Source organism: Atta colombica, unplaced genomic scaffold (assembly GCF_001594045.1).
Source record: "Atta colombica isolate Treedump-2 unplaced genomic scaffold, Acol1.0 scaffold27, whole genome shotgun sequence".
Classification (NCBI taxonomy): Eukaryota; Metazoa; Arthropoda; class Insecta; order Hymenoptera; family Formicidae; genus Atta; species Atta colombica.
Genome location: NW_017259370.1, coordinates 2,162,168 through 2,181,911, shown reverse-complemented (window position 1 = coordinate 2,181,911; position 19,744 = coordinate 2,162,168). Strand labels below are relative to the sequence as shown.

Below are 19,744 nucleotides of genomic sequence, written 5' to 3'. Positions count from 1 at the left end.
TAATTAAATATTATAAAATATATATTAAAAATTTGAATCAAATAATGCATTATCATTAAAATAATTTTCTTATCATAATTTTTCTCATTATATATGAAAGAATGACCATAGTGATGTACGTTACTTTTTTAAATCTATCGATTTAAAGTCATTAAAGTCATGCAGTTTATTGAAGCAGATATATTGAAAGAAAAAATTAAATAGATCATAACTCATCTTTTCAATCAGTATCAATATACAATTTATTATATCATGAATTTATTACGCCAAATCTAAATAAATCTTTTGTTTCTCAAATTTCCTTTATTAAATAGATAAACAATATCTTATATAAAAAGAACTCACAAAATAAATATAGTCATCTCTGTATAAAAATCATATAGTAATAGGATTTACTTTCAGTATAACAGAAAGGAAAAGGAAATCGAGAAAAAAAACAATGTCTCTAATAACTGTCATTTCTTTAATTTCTAATAAAATTTTTACTAACATTCACTACTGTCTTCTGCAGTCAGGTACTCATTAAAATTCTCTTCAGTATTAAGATCTTTTATAGAAAACTTATTGGATTTAATATGTGCTGATTTTCGAATTTGTTTATATTTATTTTCTATTAGAGTATGTCGCAAAGTTATCTTTCTTGCTTTTATAGAATAAAGCATGAAAACAAGTTGTAACAACCCTAACCCAACAAACGTAAGAGCTATTAGGAGACCAAAGTATTTATTCGGTGTTTGTGGAGGCGGTGGCGGCCATGGTCCTCCTGCTGTACGTACTTCATATTCCCATTGACTGCTATATTGCCTGCAACAATATATTATGTTACTTATATTAAATTTTTTGCTCATTGTTACATTTATATAATTACATTTAAGCAATATAGAATCAACTATAAAAATAAATATATAGTCACTTTGCTTCAACCTATTAACAAACACATTGTAATCCAAAACATTGTAATCCAAACAATATAACAATAGAATTCTCCCGTTGTGTTGTGCGTAAGAGTGAAAAAAAAATACAATTTCAGTATTACCAAGCATAATCACTGATTATTATAATTCTAAATAATTATAATTTTAAATAATGTGTCAAGTTTTCTACAGATATTTTTGTCAAAGCATAAATTTGGAAATGCAAAAGCAAGAATTTTAAAGATATGATTTAATTTCATATTGCATTAGTAGCATTTTTTAATAAAATCAACATTAACTTACGTGTTCTGTGCGTTATTTACGTAAGATGGATTGTATTTATTATACTTCAAATCAAAATCGTATTGGCGCCTTGTATTTTCTTTACTTAAAATCATGTACGCTTCATTCAACCTTATAAAATCAGTATGACTTTGTTTACCACTAGTATCAGGATGCAACTAGCAAAAATAAATGCGTAGTTTATAGGCTAACTATTTTTTTATGTATCATAAAATACAGACTAAAAATGAAAATAGTAAAAAATATGCTGTTTACATTTATAATATTATCCAAATTAAAAATTTATGATTTCTCCTAATACAAATTAAGTACCTAAAGCATCACATACTTCTTTATTTAGATAATTAGATAACATACTTGTTTTGATAATTTGATAAAAGCTTGTCTAATCTCTTTCTGGGACGCATTGGGTGAAACATTTAAGATTTCATAATGATTCTGCTGGTACCTTTAAAAGGAATATGCTACATTGGCAATAATAAATCTTTTTTTTAGCAGGCTGATACTTTTTACACTCAGAACAAAATAAGTATATATTTCCATCTTATATGTTAAACGAAGGAAAAGGAAAGAAAAAGATTATGATTAAATATATTAATATATAGTAACATATAATATCCTCTCTTTTAATTTTCCTATATTTTTGCAAATTTGTATACTTTCATGCATGAAATATATTCCGAGAAGGAAAATCGTCGCTCTCGTTTTTTTTTTATTTTATTTTTAATGTTTACATAAGAAGAATAAATGATGTAAATTTTTAATCACAAACTATTTTCTGTTATAATTTAAGTTATATAAAAAATTTATTTTTTATATAATTTTTTTTATATTATAATTAAAGCAGAGAATCTACATAGAATAAGAGGGTTATTATTAAATTGTAATTTTTTTAAATACTGACAAAAAAATTGAAATTAATGAAAAATATAGACGATTTTCTTTTTTTCGAAATACATTTTACTCCTGAAAATATATAAATTTATAAAATTAGAGAAAAATCGGAAAGGACATTATACTAAACATTTATCAAAGATTGTAATAGAGTATAAAAAGTGGCAAGCTAAAAAACAAATTTATTATTTGACAACGATTATGACATAACGAGACGACAAAATAAGATTCTAACCTCCAAGTTCCATAACTTCTAGCCACGCAACAGATTTCCGATTTGCACACTCGTGTGAATTGTGCCATTGTTTATCAATACAATATTGCTCAACAAAGTCATTTCGAAAACTTGAAGCATTTTACGCATTGATAGTTTGTTAGATGATGGCTGCCATTTTTTATATAAAAATAAATATCTGACAAAGAGAAACTTGAGAGAAATCATGTCGGTCTTCATTTCAGCTATCGTCGAAATTGTCCGTACACTACCGCCAATACATCCATTTTAAATTTGGGAATTACGTGACTATACACATTTTCTGACACTATCGATAAAATCGTCGAAAGTAGACATGGCTTGTGTCTACATTAAATCCTAAAAAAAAAAAGTATCCATTATTTTAAAAAACAACACTTTTGACTTATTCCTTATTTAATATTTTAAATAAGTTTTTAGAACTTATTTTATATTTTATATTTTAAATAATTTATAACCGATATTTAACTGAGCCGTGATCAGCATTATACGTAAATTTAAGAATTGCTAAAACACAGAATAATTTACAGTATTTTAACTGTTTATTAATTCAGTTTATTCAGTTGATTTAGTTTATTAACTGAAAAATTAAATATAATATAATAATTAACAAGATATTTACAATACTTTTAATCAAAGCTGTATTTAGCGCAAATTGATTCACAATACATATATGTATATTAAAAAAATTTGATATATCTTATATAAAGAATATGTAGAATATTTTATCTTTATTTGAGTATGAATCATTAAAAAGAATAATGAAAATTGAGACATAATATTGAAATATCAAAAATATCTGACGCAAATAATTATTAATTACGTTTAAAAGAACCATGCAAGTAATATAGAGTTGAACAAATGGCAGAAATGGCAGAAAGTAAAGCGCGAAATGTACAATGATATCTATTTGTTAAAATTATATAAAATATGAATAATTTTTCATACGCGACAGTTGCATATTCGAACGGCGAACGGCGAGGGATGGAGGTGCGCGGCGAATAGCGAGGGGGAGCGTACTACGCCGCAATGGTTGCTACGTCACTTAGACATTTGCTCGGCAACCTTGGAGGAAGACGGCTGTATACGAATTGCTCCGCGTGTCGCATTAAATCTACGAAAATTAGACGATATCAATGAACGTGAATTGATCAATATTTATAATTTGCGAATTGTGAACATGTCGAAGCGACTGCTGTTCGTAGAAGGTACAATTATTTTACCACAGACTTGAAATAAACGTCGAAATATACGGTAGTTTATAAATTAAGAATTGTTTAGATCGGTATTTATTCTCTTTAATAGTCATGAACATGAGTGATAGCAGTGCGAATTGTGAACATGTCGAGGGCTTTGTATATCACTTTCAATTTTCGATAGAAAGTGTACGATGCATGAATTTAAATTTATTGAATTACCAGATATGGTATGAAAACGGAATGAAAACACAAATACTTTCTTTTATTTAATATACGTATTTAAAATACGTATTTTAAATATTTAACTTTGAAACTTTTTTTTTAATTTTTGGGATTTTATTCTGATTATCGAAAAATCATTAATAATTTTAGATAATTTCTAATTAAATTCTAATTAAAAATTTGATGTTTAGAATAATCGTTAATTTTTCTTCATATTTAGTATACAAATTTATTAAATTTGTATTGCTTGCTTTTTTACATTTATATTTTTAATATTACAGTATATTTAGAATTACAAGTATATTTTAGTAATCGATTGCAAAGGCCTCATTGCTGTCCTTCGCGTCGCATGGACGCTAGTGATTGCATGGTTTGTACCAATAGAAAGTCGAAATTATCATTTCATCGTGATTATTCTTCGTCGCTTTTTGTGAAATCCATTTGCGAAATCTAGTTTGTTGTTTCTTCGGAAATTCTTATATAGGATCGGAATTAATCCCAGGTTTTCTCATCTATAGTTTATACTGAAAGTAATAATTTTGTCAATGATAATTGCTATATATATTTTAAAGTTAAGTTGCGAAATTAATTCAGTAGTATATTTTAGCATACAATTTTGTTTGTTTTATTGAATGTTCTCACTAATAATGATAATGTAATAGTACTGTCTTAATAATAATAGAAATTTAGTATTATATGATTAATATGATTATATTGGCTTAAGTCCAAATTATTAAGTAAATAAATTTAAATTTTATACAAATAGTTTGCTCAATTTTCGATGATTCCTCTAACAAAAATATTGTTACGAATGTATATATTTAATTTTCTAACTGTTATTTAAACAATTTTTAGATATCGGACATCCCGCCATTCCAGAATATTATTAATTATTAATTTATATGTAGATATATGTATATATTTTTCTATGATAAAGTGCATGCGGATATTATGAGATTAATTATGTTTAACGAATTTGGATTTTTGTCGATTTATATAATTTTTACCAAAATACTTTATATTTTTTTAACAATGTTATTGTGATTATATGAATTTAATTAAAAATGTGTGTGTACAAAAAATTCGTGATAAGAATCGAATGGGTATCCTCATATCAGCGGGATATTAATAATTGAAATTTTTGAAAAATACAGAAAAATAAGGAATTGTTAAATATAAATGTTTTTAAAAATATTATTATTGGGTTCGTCTTATCTCGAACAGTTGGTACCCCAGAAACTTTTGTACCCATACATATAAAAAAATTACAATAACGCATGTATTTTATTATTATTAAATATATTCCTTCGTAACCACTATTGCATAAGGAAAACATTCTATCCGTTTATTTTTAATAAGAGATGATTTTTAGTGATGTGGCAGAATATATTTTCTCACGAATTTTAATATTATATTAAAGATGTGATAAAAATGGTAATTGTAATTGACATTTGACCTAAATTATTACTATCATAAATATAGTCTAAAAGATTCGGGATTCATACCTTCCTGTAACAAGATCACTGGTATTTGAATTGCTTAATTTTTCTTTGCAAATGGATTTTGTAAATTTGACGTAGAATCAGAATACATTAGGTTCGCTCTCCAGAAGATTGTTCTGTTTTGTATCGGATATTAAACCAGCATATCACAAGGCGCAAGGACTTTGATATAATGAAATTATTGAGATAGTTATCTTGAACGCGATGAAAATGTTGTTATAAATATATTAATGATTTTTTATCGTAATATTATTAAGTTTTATATTTGCAAATTAATAATTAATAATAAATACGATTTAATTGTTGTTAGTATTTCTTCTGCGTTTATCAATATTTCATTAAACATTGGTTTAGAAAAATTTATGTTATCGTATGTATTTTTGTTTTCATATAATCTCACACATTACTAAAATTTTTTATTCTCTCAGATTTCTTTCTATAGCTGATAAGAAGGAGATTAGCTATTTGGCACTTGTTAAGGTAGTTTCCTTCCTACTCCGCGTTTAATATTCGCATAACCGGTAAATGACGTTGAAAGAGATCTATCTTATCATTTCCTTAGCATCGAAGTATAGTTATTTGAGTTTAGCGATTGCACATTATGTGTTTGCGCATGGCAGCACTGATAACGGGAAAACGGCCGAACGAGGTGTTGATTGGCCGTCAAAAGTTGTTTACGTTACGGAACCAGCAGAACCACGTTTGAAAATTGATGCGACAATCGAGGCGGGACCGCGACACTTTTCCGGTATTTACGATTCACGCTTCTTGTGCCGGGCCTGACGATGGTGCGATACGCCGCCCTGAAAGGATTATACGACTTGGAGAAGACGATCGGTAGTGGCGGCTTCGCCAAAGTGAAACTCGCGACTCATGTCGCTACCGGCGAAAAAGTTGCCATCAAGATTATGGAGAAGACTGCATTAGGCGTAAGCAAAGTCTCAATATTTATTTTAAGAGAAGGGGATGTTTATTGTATTTGCCTGTCAATATTTTTTTTTCTGTCTTAAATTTTTTTTTATTCTGTCTTAAAGTATATGTACTATGTAATTAAAATATGTGTATTCTAGGAAGATTTACCAAGAGTGAAGGTCGAAGTAGAAGCACTTAAAACATTGTTGCATCAACACATCTGTAGACTGTATCAAGTGATAGAGACAGAGAGTCATTACTTCATGGTTATGGAATATTGTTCTGGTGGAGAACTGTTTGATCACATAGGTAAGTTTAAGTTATTATATATAGAATTTTTTATTACCTAAAAAAATCTAAATATTAATGACTATTGTATTTGTGTTCCAGTTGAAAAGAATAAGTTGTCAGAATCTGACTCTCGTAGATTTTTTTACCAGATAGTGTCTGCCGTTGCATACATGCATAGTTTAGGATATGCTCATAGAGATTTAAAGCCTGTAAACATATTTTTTTTTATAATACATATTATTTATCCTAGAAAGATTTACTAAGAGTTACTAAGAATGTTTTGAGAATAAGATAATTTATTTTCTTATTTAACAGGAAAATGTTTTACTGGATAAAGATGAGAATTTAAAATTAATTGACTTTGGGCTATGCGCAAAACCCAAGATGGGAATTCAGGCACATTTATATACCTCTTGTGGTTCTCCTACGTATGCTGCCCCAGAGCTCATAATGGGAAAGAAATATTTAGGTAATTAAATTTTTAAAATGCTTTTAATATTTCATTGTAATTTAATATTTAAAATTTGAAAATTTTTCTTCGCAGGCTCAGAAGTAGATATTTGGAGCATGGGAGTTCTTCTTTATGCTTTACTATGTGGCTTTTTGCCTTTTGATGACAATAATTTAGAGAATTTATATAAAAAAATACTTGTAAGTTTTATAATTGCTATCTGCATTTTATGACAAATGTATAAATTATATTTATTTTAGAGTGGCAAGTATGAGGAACCATATTGGTTATCTAATAATAGTAAAATGCTAATCAAATCAATGTTACAAATCGATCCAGCAAAAAGAATCACTATTCACGAATTATGTCGTCACCCATGGATTACTGGAAGTTGTCAGAAGTCTGTATCATTCATTCACAGAACAGAAGTAAGAATTTTTATTGCAGAGAAATTAACTTTTTATATTTTAAATATTTTATATGAAATTTTTTTTTTCTATGTAAATATTTAGTTCGAAAAAGACAACGAGGTATTGAATACTATGTCCGCCATTTGCGGTAGGAATAGTATAGATATATGGAAAAAACTTGTGCAGAGCGATAGAACTGATTACAGAACGGCTACATATTTATTATTACTTGACAGAAAATTACGTGGACTTTCATTGAAAATAGCACCTATAACGAGATCTCATCTTAAGCAAGAAATGGTAAAAAAGTAAAAAAAAAAAATCATTTTTCAATGTAAGATTGATGTATTCAATTGTACAATCTTTATTTTGTAGAATGGCAAAACTTTTCCACAACGTGAAATGGTAGCTAACAATTTTATAACTAAACTCGATCATTCTCCAAGGAACAGAAACAATGACCAACTTACAAGGATTGATGTCACTTATAATGTTTTGCCTAAAAAAAATGAAGATAACTTCATAGAACCATCATATATGTCGACAAGAAAAAGATTACGAAGTAGAGATTCTGATGATGTATCATCGCCCGGTAAATATTTGATCACTATCCAGTATTTCAATTCTTTTTTATAAACATGGAAACATTTTAATTTTTATTGAAATATTATTATTTTATCTTCAAGAATTTTTCGAATATTTCCAAATATGTTGATTTTTATGTTTTTGTGCATTTGGTTTTTTGTACATACAACTGTTTATTAAACGCGTTGCGGCTGCAGTTAAGTTAGTTCCACAGTACATTTTCTAAAGTTTATTTCTAATTAGGTGATGCTAGCACCATCTAATTAGAAACTTTAATGAAAGTTTCCGACTGCGATAAATTACAGTAGTCGCGCGAAAAGTAGATAATTACCTAGAGAAGAGCAATGACTTGCTAACAAACGCAATTTAGACTTAAGACTTTTCGTGTACACGAATCCTTCACTAAAATCCTTTAGAAGATACATTATTCTCCTTTTCAAGCATCATTACATTTGAATTCTCATCATTCAGAAAAGTATTAAATTTTTTAGTAATATATCTATGTATTTATATATATAATTATATGTTAATTATTCATAAATAATATTGAAATTACTTATAATTTAGCTTTTTATATTAATACAGTTCCAGCAAAGAAACTACCTGAAAATGGATCAGCTACTCCAACGCAATCCTTAACACCAGATTCCAAGTAAGCTTATAAAAGTAATATAATATGAAAGTAATATAACACAAATATTATATTCAAAAACACAATATTTTTAGAGTTTCTCAAACATCTACACCTGGTAGTGCAAGAAAAGTTATGATGGGCTTAGAGAGAGGATTGAATCGAGTAAGATGTGTTCTCACACCAAAAAGGCGAGCAAAAAACGAAAACGTCGATCCCGATGAACCAAATATATTATCAGGGAAAGTATGTTTTATACTTAAATTATATATGAAAATATTAGAAAAAGTTTTTGACTTGCAAGTGGCGGTAAATTTTATTTTATTATTGAAGGGTCTTTCTAATGTATCTGCAACATGCAGCGGTTGTCCGAAACATGTCCTCTCGAAATTACGAAGAGCACTTCGACAAAAGGGTATAATGTGCCGTCAAAAAGGGTAATTATAATTTTATTCTGAATATTATTTTTTACACCGTTTGTGTTTTTAAAAACATATATCGTCACAGATTCATTTTGCAAGGGGAAACTGAAGAGTCTTTTTCAGAAGATAAGACAAACTCGTCGAAATCGATTTCCTCACAGAATTCCTGTTCCTTCGAATTGGAAGTCTGTCTCTTGGAAATCGATCCGAGCGGTAAACGATTAGTTGGTATTCGTCGGAAAAGATTAAAGGGTGATGCATGGGTTTATAAACGCGTGTGTGAGGAAATTCTTGCTCTCACTGCAGAAGATATTTCTACAGATTCCAAGGTTTCTTCTGAATCTAAGTGTCCTATTTAAAATATCATTCTCATAATATATCTATGTAGATTTCTTGATACAGACACTCTTAACAATCTAATTGCCTGATAGACGCGAATGTCTTGACTTGATAATTATATAATATTAATATTTTATAAGAAAAATATCGACGTTATGTGCAACACAGATAGTATAAGGTTTATAAACACATGCAATTCTTAAATCTATTAAAATATTTAATTTAACTTAAAAAGAAATTATTTTGCTTGTAATGTACATTTATTTTTGTTAAAGAGGTAAAAACATAAGTAAGAAACAGATCTGTAAAGATCTATAAATATATTTTGTTTAGAGATATGAATAATATAAGTAAAATTATAATGTAATATAGTAGTATTTACGTATATATATATATAATAAAATTATTATTGCTCCTATACATACATCTCTTCATATCCATACATCTTTTCATATCCAAAATAAAAACGTTCGTTAAAATATGATTCATTGTAATGAAAGAAACATATTATAGTATCATTTTTCAAATTTTCATATCGGAAGAAGTAAATATCATATTTTTTTGGTCTTCTTTCCATCTTTCATGTAACATTAATATTGATCCCAAGAATGTTCCAACCAGATCGATTGTTCTATGGATAGCACAAAGAAATTTTCTGTGCGAGCACTTTGAGTACTCCTTGCCTCTTTCTGTCCGGAATATGTAAAGCTCAATTTTGCGTTTATACCGCAGATATAAAGTATCGCGGCCCGTTTGAACCAGTCCGCAGACTCCGCCACTGGTCGGTATAGAACTATAGACAGGCGAAGATATAAAATCACCACAAATCGATCAGCATAAAGTGGTGCCGCACGTTTACTTCACTTTCGCTTTATGGGAAGACGAAACCGACCTTTTATCTTTGCCCGCTCAATAATCGCCGGTTCTTCCCCGCGCGTAGGTACGTAGACAGGTATACCTTTCGCGCGCGCAGACCCAGTCCGATCGGCCGCTGTTTTTTCTCCCATACCGATTCGGTACCGGTGCAAGACAAAGCCAAGTTGCTGCGGCTTACCTTACAATTGCTGTACTTGCAGCGCGTACACTAAAAATAAATTTAAAAATGTGCAGATTGCCCGCAGAGTTGTAATATGACGATGTGAGTTATCATCGTTCACTTTTGGAGATTTTTCTACGGAAACTGAAATAGAAGATGGGAAAAAGAATGATAAAACGAAGAAAATGTATAATATTAAAAAAATCTATTTAATTCAGGTTCTAATGAATAAATCTGAGAACATATAATAAAGCTTATTTAAGTTAGCACAGGATGTATGGATGTAAACATTTATTTAAAAGATACATGAACGTTTCGATCCTTGGAACATTTAGATCAGTATGAAAAAGTCATAATAAATGTTAATAAATACGAAAAATTTAATAGTAAACCGTATATAATTGCTACATGTCTTATACATAAATTCTAAACAGAATTGTAAGGCTCGTAACATATTCTTGTAAGACTTGTAAGAATTTTTAAGTTTTTATATCTATATACAATATTTTTACAGACAGCTTCTTACTAGCCATAAAATTTATAAGATAGATATTTGTAGATATTTACGAATAACCGTCTTACGATTATACATACGCATAATTAGAATATTAGAATATTAGTATTAGTAGAATATAAGTTCTTACAAGTTTTACGAGAACATGTTACGAGAATATGTTGCGATTGTGCTTAGAACTGACCCATTATTTGCGTAAATGCACCATTTTTTGAATTATATATCGAACGTGAATGTATAATTCAATAAATTTTTTGAACATCAAATTATCCGATTTGATAAATAAAGCAATAAATTAACGAAAATGAATATTTTCAAAAAGCATGTATTATAAATGAAAGTGTAGTATTGGAGAACAAATATTTATACAAAAAAAAATATTGCTCATAACGAGATACTGTATCACAAAAAGTAATGTGTCAAACTCGTGCCAATAAGTAATTAATATAAAACAGATTTTCTTACAAAAGTAATCCTAAGTAAGTTTAAAACAAAACACGAGGGATTTCCTGCTCATGATATAAGTTAATTTCTAAGCCGACCAGATACAAATTGCAATTAACAGTATCATCCGTGCGTGAGTGCACGCACGTGCATGTTGCGATCTTTGATTCATCGTTGCTTTTAAAGCCGAAAGAATCGAAGCAAAATACAAAAATGTATAGGCTTAATTTATATCTAATTTATCTGCATACACATGTGCAATGTGATGTTAACAAAATTCTATATATTACTTATGCTTAACTTTTGCGTATATTTAAATGTTTTCTAATCATATTTCGCATGGATGCTAAATTATTTTAAATATGATTAATTATGAGTAGCCTTTTATTTTTGGAGATTTTTAGATTTTTAAATTTAATCTAATTCTCTTTTGATAAATAGCACTTTCGTAAGAGATAAGTACATCAAGTAAGATAAAAATGTAAAATCCTGATATGATTCGAATAATTATATGTATATCGAACGGCTGCAACGTGTGATTTATTAAGCTCGATCTACATAAGACGCAGAATACGAGTCGCAGATCGCAATTAGCGCTTGTTGCGTTAGCCAATCCGATGTGTCCATTTTAAAAGTGACGCTTCGAGATTGGCTGACGCAAGAAGCTTACGATTTGCGACTCGCGTTTTGTGTCTTATATATGTAGATCGGGCTTTAAGCATAAATTAGTTGTAACTTGTGAATTTAAACGTGAATTAGAATCGAGTGAATTTTGCAGCGTGCAAGACAATGGCGTCAGCTATCGAGGACATTATTGCTCATGTGCTGCCTCTCGTTCTCGCCATCCAACGGCTGCTCGACACCGGTTCGTACCAATTACCGTCTAGCCGGCAGCTAATTAAGGATTGGGGCAATGAGGCCCAGCGATACAGTTTCCGCGATAATGATTATCCACGACGGTAATTGAGCGAGTGGTTATGAACGCCGCAGGGGGATCGTGCAAAGAAAGAGGGAAAGTACGAAGCGTGAACGATAAAGAAAGAAAGAAGCTACATCATTCTGGATTGGAAGTATGTAAGACTTTCTGGCTTTTTACATATTCTTGTAATTCTAAAGTCCTCTACCTTCGTAAAACCCGCATTCTTTAATCATAAAATAGCAACGTCACGATTTCTCTACATTTGTAAAGATATCCTTTCGTCTTCGTAGAATTAGATTTCTGATGATTTTATTTGTACAGGAAAATTCTATAAGAGAAAGAGGATACTCCTCACCGATGAAGATAATAAAAACGATGGCGGCGTGGATCTTGCGAGCCGAGAAAGATGGAACTCCTTATACCAATTTGGATTGCTTCGAGTCAGGCAAACTCGCGAGCAAGACGCATTACCGAGAGGTAAGTGTAAGCATGTGTATAATACAAAGCCACGCATACGAAGAAGAAGAAGAAGTAAGGGTAGCACGCGCGGCCCGCTTCTATCGCTTCCGGGCATCAGCGTGCTCGCGAGCCGCGGCTAATTGCTCTTTAATGCAAGCGAGCGAGCGCGTTGCTTTTCTTGGGTGTTGTCGAAGAAAAGCCTCGACAACACAGTTAATAATGAAAATGCCACGTTAGCAAGAATTCTGCGTTTGTTATTATGAAATGGTTTTTTCATAGGGCAAAATTATACGGCTTGTGTAAAGAAATTTTGGGAAATCTCATTAAAAACAAAAACCTTGGAGAATCGGTTTAACTGAATTCATTTCGTGTTTCTTTTCATTTCTCGATATTAGAAAATTAATCTTCATACGGCGAAACAATACAATCATGGCACTGACGGGTGAAAGTAAATGTAGTTTCTTGTAGTTTCCTCGTGCAATTGTATTTTCTTGAAATGCAGTTTCTTCCGAGTCACGTATTGCAGTTTTAAAGTGACATTCGTTACACATAAAAGAGGCGATTTCTTCGCACACCTGTATACATCTGAAGCATATAGTGTTACGCTGTTTCTTCTTCGGATAGACAGAAGCCACGAAGAAGTCGTTATGCAGCTTGCACTCGGAAAAAAGATGGGGAGCGCTAATCATCCGACTTGCCTATTCTCATTTTTCTTCTTTTCTTTCGGAGTCGGTCTTGTTTATTTGCGAGAGGAAAGGGCGCGCTACTGGTAAAAATAAAGGGCAGAGAGCCCCGGATTCGTCGAGGCATGACCAGCGCGTCCACCAGAAGCTCATACATATGTACGCGGCTCGAACCGGACAGTGGCGGGCAACCCTCCTCTTCCTCCTCCTCCTCTTCCTTCCCCTTCTCTAGAACTTGCTCCCAGAGGGAGACCCCTCCGGAAAAATGAATATGCAGCCTGCGTATAGGAGGGTATTATTTTATAAAATTTACTATCTCGTGCCTGCGCATTATCCACCCTCCTGCCAACCCCACTGGCAGATTCGCCACGAATTTTCCGCGCTAACGTGAAACCGGACTTCTACAGTAGCGAGAGATAAAACATTCTTAAAGCGGGCCAAGCATTTTCTATCTGAAAATATGTATATTCCAATCTGAAAGAGATTTTTCTACTAAATTTGATAAATTTCTCTCACTATCATTCAAAGACATGTTGATTTATTTAAAACTCATGCCTCATGCATGTAGTTTTTATATACAAAGAACTTAAACATGGTACACTTTATAGTAAAATATATATTTTAATATATAAAATATTAATATATTTTATATCGAAATCTGTCTTAAAGTAAGATATGGATTTAAAATACGCAATATTGTAACTATGGAAGAAATCTGTTTATAGTCTCTTTACAATCCTCATAATAATTTATACCTTCGACATCTTCTCACTCTACCTGTTCCACAACACTTCCTTCGGCTAGCAGGGTGGTGGCCCTCAACCGAGGTCTAATTGCAACGTCGCTCGCGAGCGTAACCGCTTGTGTTTTTCCAAGTGTGCTTCGTGCGGGGCTGCTCTGGCGCTTCTATAAAATTGTAGCCCCCTTATCGTCAGAGAGGAAACGAAACATTAAATCGGCTCCGGCCGACAGGGGCGGGCATGTTTCGGTGGGTGCGTCTGAGATTTCCTGTGTGGACTGTGGATGCTAGGAAAGGATGGCTTCCTACGTAAAGGGCGCGTCCTGGTGTGCGTCCTCACGTCGAGCGCTCGATTTATATATGAGTCAGAGAACATGAAATAATCCGCCCATCTTTATCGTATAAATATAAATGTAGATCATCTCGATCTCATTTCCATAATTTATTTATTTATTTTTTTTTTTTTGCCTTTTCTAGAAATATCAGAGCGGTGATATATATTTCTATGGGAATGGGATGTAAATTCGTCTCCGTATATTTATTCATTATATATTTTCTATTATAGCGAAGTCGGCACTACGCAACATTATTCTGTTCTCCAGTAACCGATCTTCGCGCAAATGCGTGTTTTTTTTACACGTTCTTCTTCTTCTTGCATCCGTATCCTCGTGCCAATATCGTGCGATATCTAAACAACTTTATCATTAATGCAACAGTAGGAATTTGTATATAATGGTGCTACGTACATATGTAATATATGCCGGACTGCCCGCACATAACGGTGATATCATAAGATACGAACCAATAGCCGCAATTGTATGGAAATATGTATCTATGAATGAAGACACTTTCATTTATGAAACCAGATACTTATGTACCGGACACGGGCGTTGTAACATCCTGCTATTATGTGTCCTTACCTACCTATTCGTTCTCTCTTTCTCTCCTCCTACTTTTTTCTCCCTTCGTCTTTTCGCTCTGGTCCCCGCTAGAGTGTTACCCACCTTTGGTGTCCATCATTCACGTGGATATTACGCTATCGTATCGATGTATATAATTTCACATGTCTCGTGCATTTTTTTTTATTTTTCGTAATAAGCGTGATGTCGCAATCTATCGCTTTTGCGAATCGCATAATCTCTTCTTCGAAGCCAAACATTTGCGTGCAGTTGCCGAACGATTCTTGTAATTAGCGTTTGATATCGTAATTTTGAGTAGGAACTTAGAATTTGTTTTACAAAAAAATTTATTTCGACTCTGACATCGTTGACCACTCGAAAGACCTTGTTGCGATACTCTTACACTGCGAGTCGACGGAAACAACGCGCAACCCTTTCGAGGAGGACGAGACGGACGGAAAGAAAAAGGCTGACGAGATAGTAGAAGGGAAAGGAGAGAACGAGGCTGAATGCGCCAACTGTGACGCTTTCCGGTCAGGTGCCGCCCTGACGATCCCTCTTCTTCCAATTTCTACGTCGAGATCCGCTCGCTCATTCACTTGCTTTTGCCCTCACTGTATTTTGCTCTTCCTTCATCCTTCCTTCCGGAGAAAAACTGGCAGGGAAAAGCAGGAAACGAATTATTTCCGAATAGATTACAGATTAGGAAAATTTTTGAAGAGAAAAGGTAGACAAGCACCAAGTAACGATATGATATTCGATATCTTCCTTTACGAAACGAGAGATGAAGAAATCCATCCAACGTCGCGCGTGATAATTGGATTATAATTGCGATCCTTGATTACGTCACCAGCCTTTTATAAGGCTTCATTCGCGCTATATATATATATACTGTACGAACGATTCTTTAACATTCTTATTTCATTGGTCAGCGTGATCGTATCTGATTGTTAATATTAGAATGAAGACAGCAGTCTCGGTGATTCTTTTCTGTTTACCACATTACTCCGTGTCGTAATTATCGCGCTGCCTCGGGAGGCCATTGTCACAATGGACGTCCGGAGTTTCCCTACGATTATCGTACCGAAAATCTCTTCGTGGTCGAGCTCCTCATCGACTTCCTGCCGGCGATGGACGATTATTTGTCGCATGGTAGACGCGCGTGTAAAAATGATACTAGCAACTCGATCTCTTCTCATTATCCATTATATTTGAAGTCCATATCAAGAACTACGACAAATGACTTGCGCATACTGGTTGCAATTATCATAATTTAACTATAACTTGTAGTCATTTTTTAGAAGAATTATATTTAATAATTATTTTAATCATGCAAATATAATCAATTGTGTTATAATAATTAATAGCACACTTGAAAATCTTTAATTAAAATAATTTTTTTTTTTTTTTAGTTATTGCCATAGTAAGTAATTTCTAAAAAATAGTTATATTCATAATAATTGCGATTTACTGAATAAAAATGTTTATTTTATCTATCATTTGTATCTTGGTATTTAGTATATTAATATTTGAAGTTATAATTTATAGTACAATTTTTTCATGTTTGAAAGAACTTATACATATGTATATGATGTATATTATAACTTACATTATGTAATAATCATAAAAAAAGTCTCTAACAATCATTATTTTATCATTTAATTAATCACAAATATCAAATTTTTTTTTCTCAATGTATAGACAATATGTCTATATAATAATAAACATATTCTCTAACACAAGAGTAATTAAAAAGATCGAAGAAATTATTAGCAATTTGACAGTTAGATGATTTAGCAATTAGACAATCATTCCGCTGACGTAAGCTGATTTCATTCGTGTTTCTGTTCTCTTATATCAAAAGTTTTTATGCTCCTGCAATTGATCTTTATTATTGCCAGAGTGATAATCTTTTCCCTTCATCTAAATTCTCTTTGAACTATGCAAACTGTCTTTGCACCGCATTATAATTACGATCGGTAGATAAATATTTCATTCGAATTCTAAAGGAGTAATTTCTGCGCTCGTACTTCAACTGGCTCATCCATCGCAATCGTTATTAAATAAAACCAGCAAGTCTTCGCGTTAGCATACAAATAACTTTCGTTTCACATCATCATCGAATCGCCGTCAACGTCCGCGATACAATCAACTTTGGTATCGTTAATTAATCCCGTAATAACTTATCGCGGCGTAGTTGCAGTTTCCTGTTTATTATAGCGTCATCATTTTTAATTCTAGAGTCTGGTCATGGAACAATATATGCCACGAAATGCAAGTTTGCGCAAACTTCTTAGTAATTTTTAAATTACGGAAAAAATAGATTGGGTGGTTCAGCAAAGCTATAGCTTGTTGAGTGAATTTAACATCTATAACTAAGAAAATTTTATGGTTTAACAAAGAAATTATCTTTAAATAATTATTAATACACTAATTCAGCTAATTCTTTGCTACAATAAAAATTGCTAATATAACAAGTTTTTTCATTACAGCAGCAAAATTACGTCATCTTAACTAGAACTCATTTTAACTTTGTTAAAAATTTTGATTTAATTCTGTATTGGATTGATTTTAGAAAGTATGCTATATTAACAAATTGGCTATATTAATTTGTTATATTAATAAATATGATTACCTATAATCGTTAATTTTATAGCTGTTCAACTTTGTTACTGTAACATAGAAAATTGGCTGTTCGTATGTTGCGGCTGTAGATTTATTGAATCAGTGAAGTTTCCAGTTGTTTCAACAAATTTTTTTTTCCATTAAGAAAAAGAGGATAGAATTAAAAAATTTTTCGATTTAAAAAAAAATTTTTCTGAAGCGCCATTTTGTTACTCAATGCGATCTCTTCGAAATAATCTTCATGAGACCCACGTGAGGTCAATCAATTTGATTCTCTTGTCTTCACGGACACAACGTCAAGTACCGTTCTCCGGTTCGCCGCGTTATCATTATCGCGAACGCGATAATCTGCGCCACGCGCGGTCGAGGCCTCTCTGGTCGTAGTTTCTCCGCGATTATCCTACCGAAAAATCTCTCGCGCTCTTTCTCCTCACCCCGTGCACACGCCAGCCGGGGCCGGTCGTCGTCGACTTCCTGTGCCCGCCGGTGGACAATGACCAGCACTTGCCGCAATGGCAGAGAGCGGCGGGGCAGACGCGCTCCTAATATCTATTCGGCCGATCTAGTTCGCGGAAGCCGCCGTTATTGTGGCACGAGCGTGTGCGTGTGTGCCCATCGCATACAATCGCGGTCTGTACAGGGTGTACCAGGAAACGATCATCACGCGATTTTAGCATTTCGCAATTTGCGCACAGAGGCTTCAGACGCGGCGCGGCGCGGCGCGGCGTCTTTGGACGCTTTATCGCCATTAATTCGCAAAGGTTCCGGGAGGAAGAGGAAAGAGAATAGAAAAAGAAGCGAAATTACGAGCGTTCTTAGCTTGTTCGACGTTATACGAATTTATACACCTCGTATGAATTGGCGTCAGGTACACGTACGCACGTACGCGTATCGACGGGGACTCGCGGCGTGTCGTGTGCGTGCGTCGGTGGAACGAAGAGGCCCCAGTGTGGCGTGGCGTCGGAGAGAATGATGAGGAGGTGGAGAAGGACGAGGGAGAGGAAGAATCGGAGGAAGGGGGAAGAGGGAGAAACACCTCCGGAGAGCCTCTCTGGAAGGAGGATATGATGGCTCGTGGCGTTATGCTCCGCGAGCTGTTATGCTCCTCGGGCACCACCGGACCATAAGCGAGGCTACTTCGCTCCGGCGCAACAGCCGCCACGTTTCTCGTTATATCAACGCATCGGCGTCGGCCAAATAAAGTTTGCGCGCGCGAACCTTTTTATCGCACGTACACCTTTTTGCGATGGCGAGAAACGCGCGTGAGATGAGAAATTTCTTTTATCGAACGCGATTAGATCGCGATTCGTAACCGAAATATCTACTTTTCTAATTCGATTTAAAGACTATTTAATTCTTTTTAATTGGAAGAAATAGTTTTGCGTGATATTACTAAGGTTCAATCTGGCCTTCGCAGAAAGTTAAGCATGTATATTCTTGCGGCATAGGTTTATACGAATAATCATAAGTACATATAGCGATTGCGGACGACGCACGATGTTGCAATCGCAGGAAAAAGAATCGTATGCTCTTCCTATTGTTAGGCATGCAATCACGAATATGTCGTTATCGTATACATACGTGGCGTAATATTCGCGTATACTGCGAACGTGACGTTCATCCGATTTCTTGACACCGCCTTCACCGGATGCAGACGCCAATGCATCTAGGCACGAGCCACTCGAGGCTGCGTACGCCGTACCGAGTGATTGCCGATAAATCATGTTTTTTTTCTATAATTTTATAATATACTACCGTCATGTAGTCCTGATGGATTCCACGTATATTATGGAAAATGCGTGTGTGTAATAGTGATCGTTGTATTTTCCATCCCGAACGTTTTTAACCTTTTGACGAATGATTCCATTATTGATTAACGAATTAATGCAAATTTATTATTTCATCGTATCTCTATAATATTATTATTAAATGTTTCAGTATTTAAATTATATATATATCAGTATTTCGCATTATATAGTTGCATTATGTAGTTTGCATTATATAGTATTTTGCATTACATTATCGTTTCACGCGCGCGCGTTATTAAACATTCATATATATATATATATATATATACCAAAGTAGTTTAATAAGTCAA

General features: G+C 33.0%; 2 protein-coding genes across 2 annotated transcripts; one reads left to right on the top strand and one right to left on the bottom strand.

Annotated features, from left to right (window-relative positions):
* Positions 1–444: 444 nt before the first annotated feature.
* Positions 445–2,519, bottom strand: LOC108689437 (dnaJ homolog subfamily C member 4-like). Its single transcript, XM_018196193.1, has 4 exons — positions 2,347–2,519; positions 1,575–1,665; positions 1,218–1,375; positions 445–804 (listed from the first exon to the last, which is right to left on the bottom strand). The coding sequence occupies exons 1-4, from the start codon at positions 2,412–2,414 to the stop codon at positions 486–488; spliced, it is 636 nt and encodes a 211-aa protein (XP_018051682.1). The 5' UTR covers positions 2,415–2,519; the 3' UTR covers positions 445–485.
* A 922-nt stretch (positions 2,520–3,441) lies between these two features.
* On the top strand, positions 3,442–9,348 carry LOC108689439 (maternal embryonic leucine zipper kinase-like). The gene is made up of 13 exons (XM_018196195.1): positions 3,442–3,572; positions 5,908–6,216; positions 6,358–6,508; positions 6,590–6,699; positions 6,806–6,959; positions 7,035–7,141; positions 7,202–7,369; positions 7,454–7,651; positions 7,727–7,943; positions 8,522–8,588; positions 8,663–8,813; positions 8,901–9,004; positions 9,075–9,348. The coding sequence occupies exons 2-13, from the start codon at positions 6,073–6,075 to the stop codon at positions 9,346–9,348; spliced, it is 1,845 nt and encodes a 614-aa protein (XP_018051684.1). The 5' UTR covers positions 3,442–3,572; positions 5,908–6,072.
* The last annotated feature ends 10,396 nt before the right edge of the window (positions 9,349–19,744 follow it).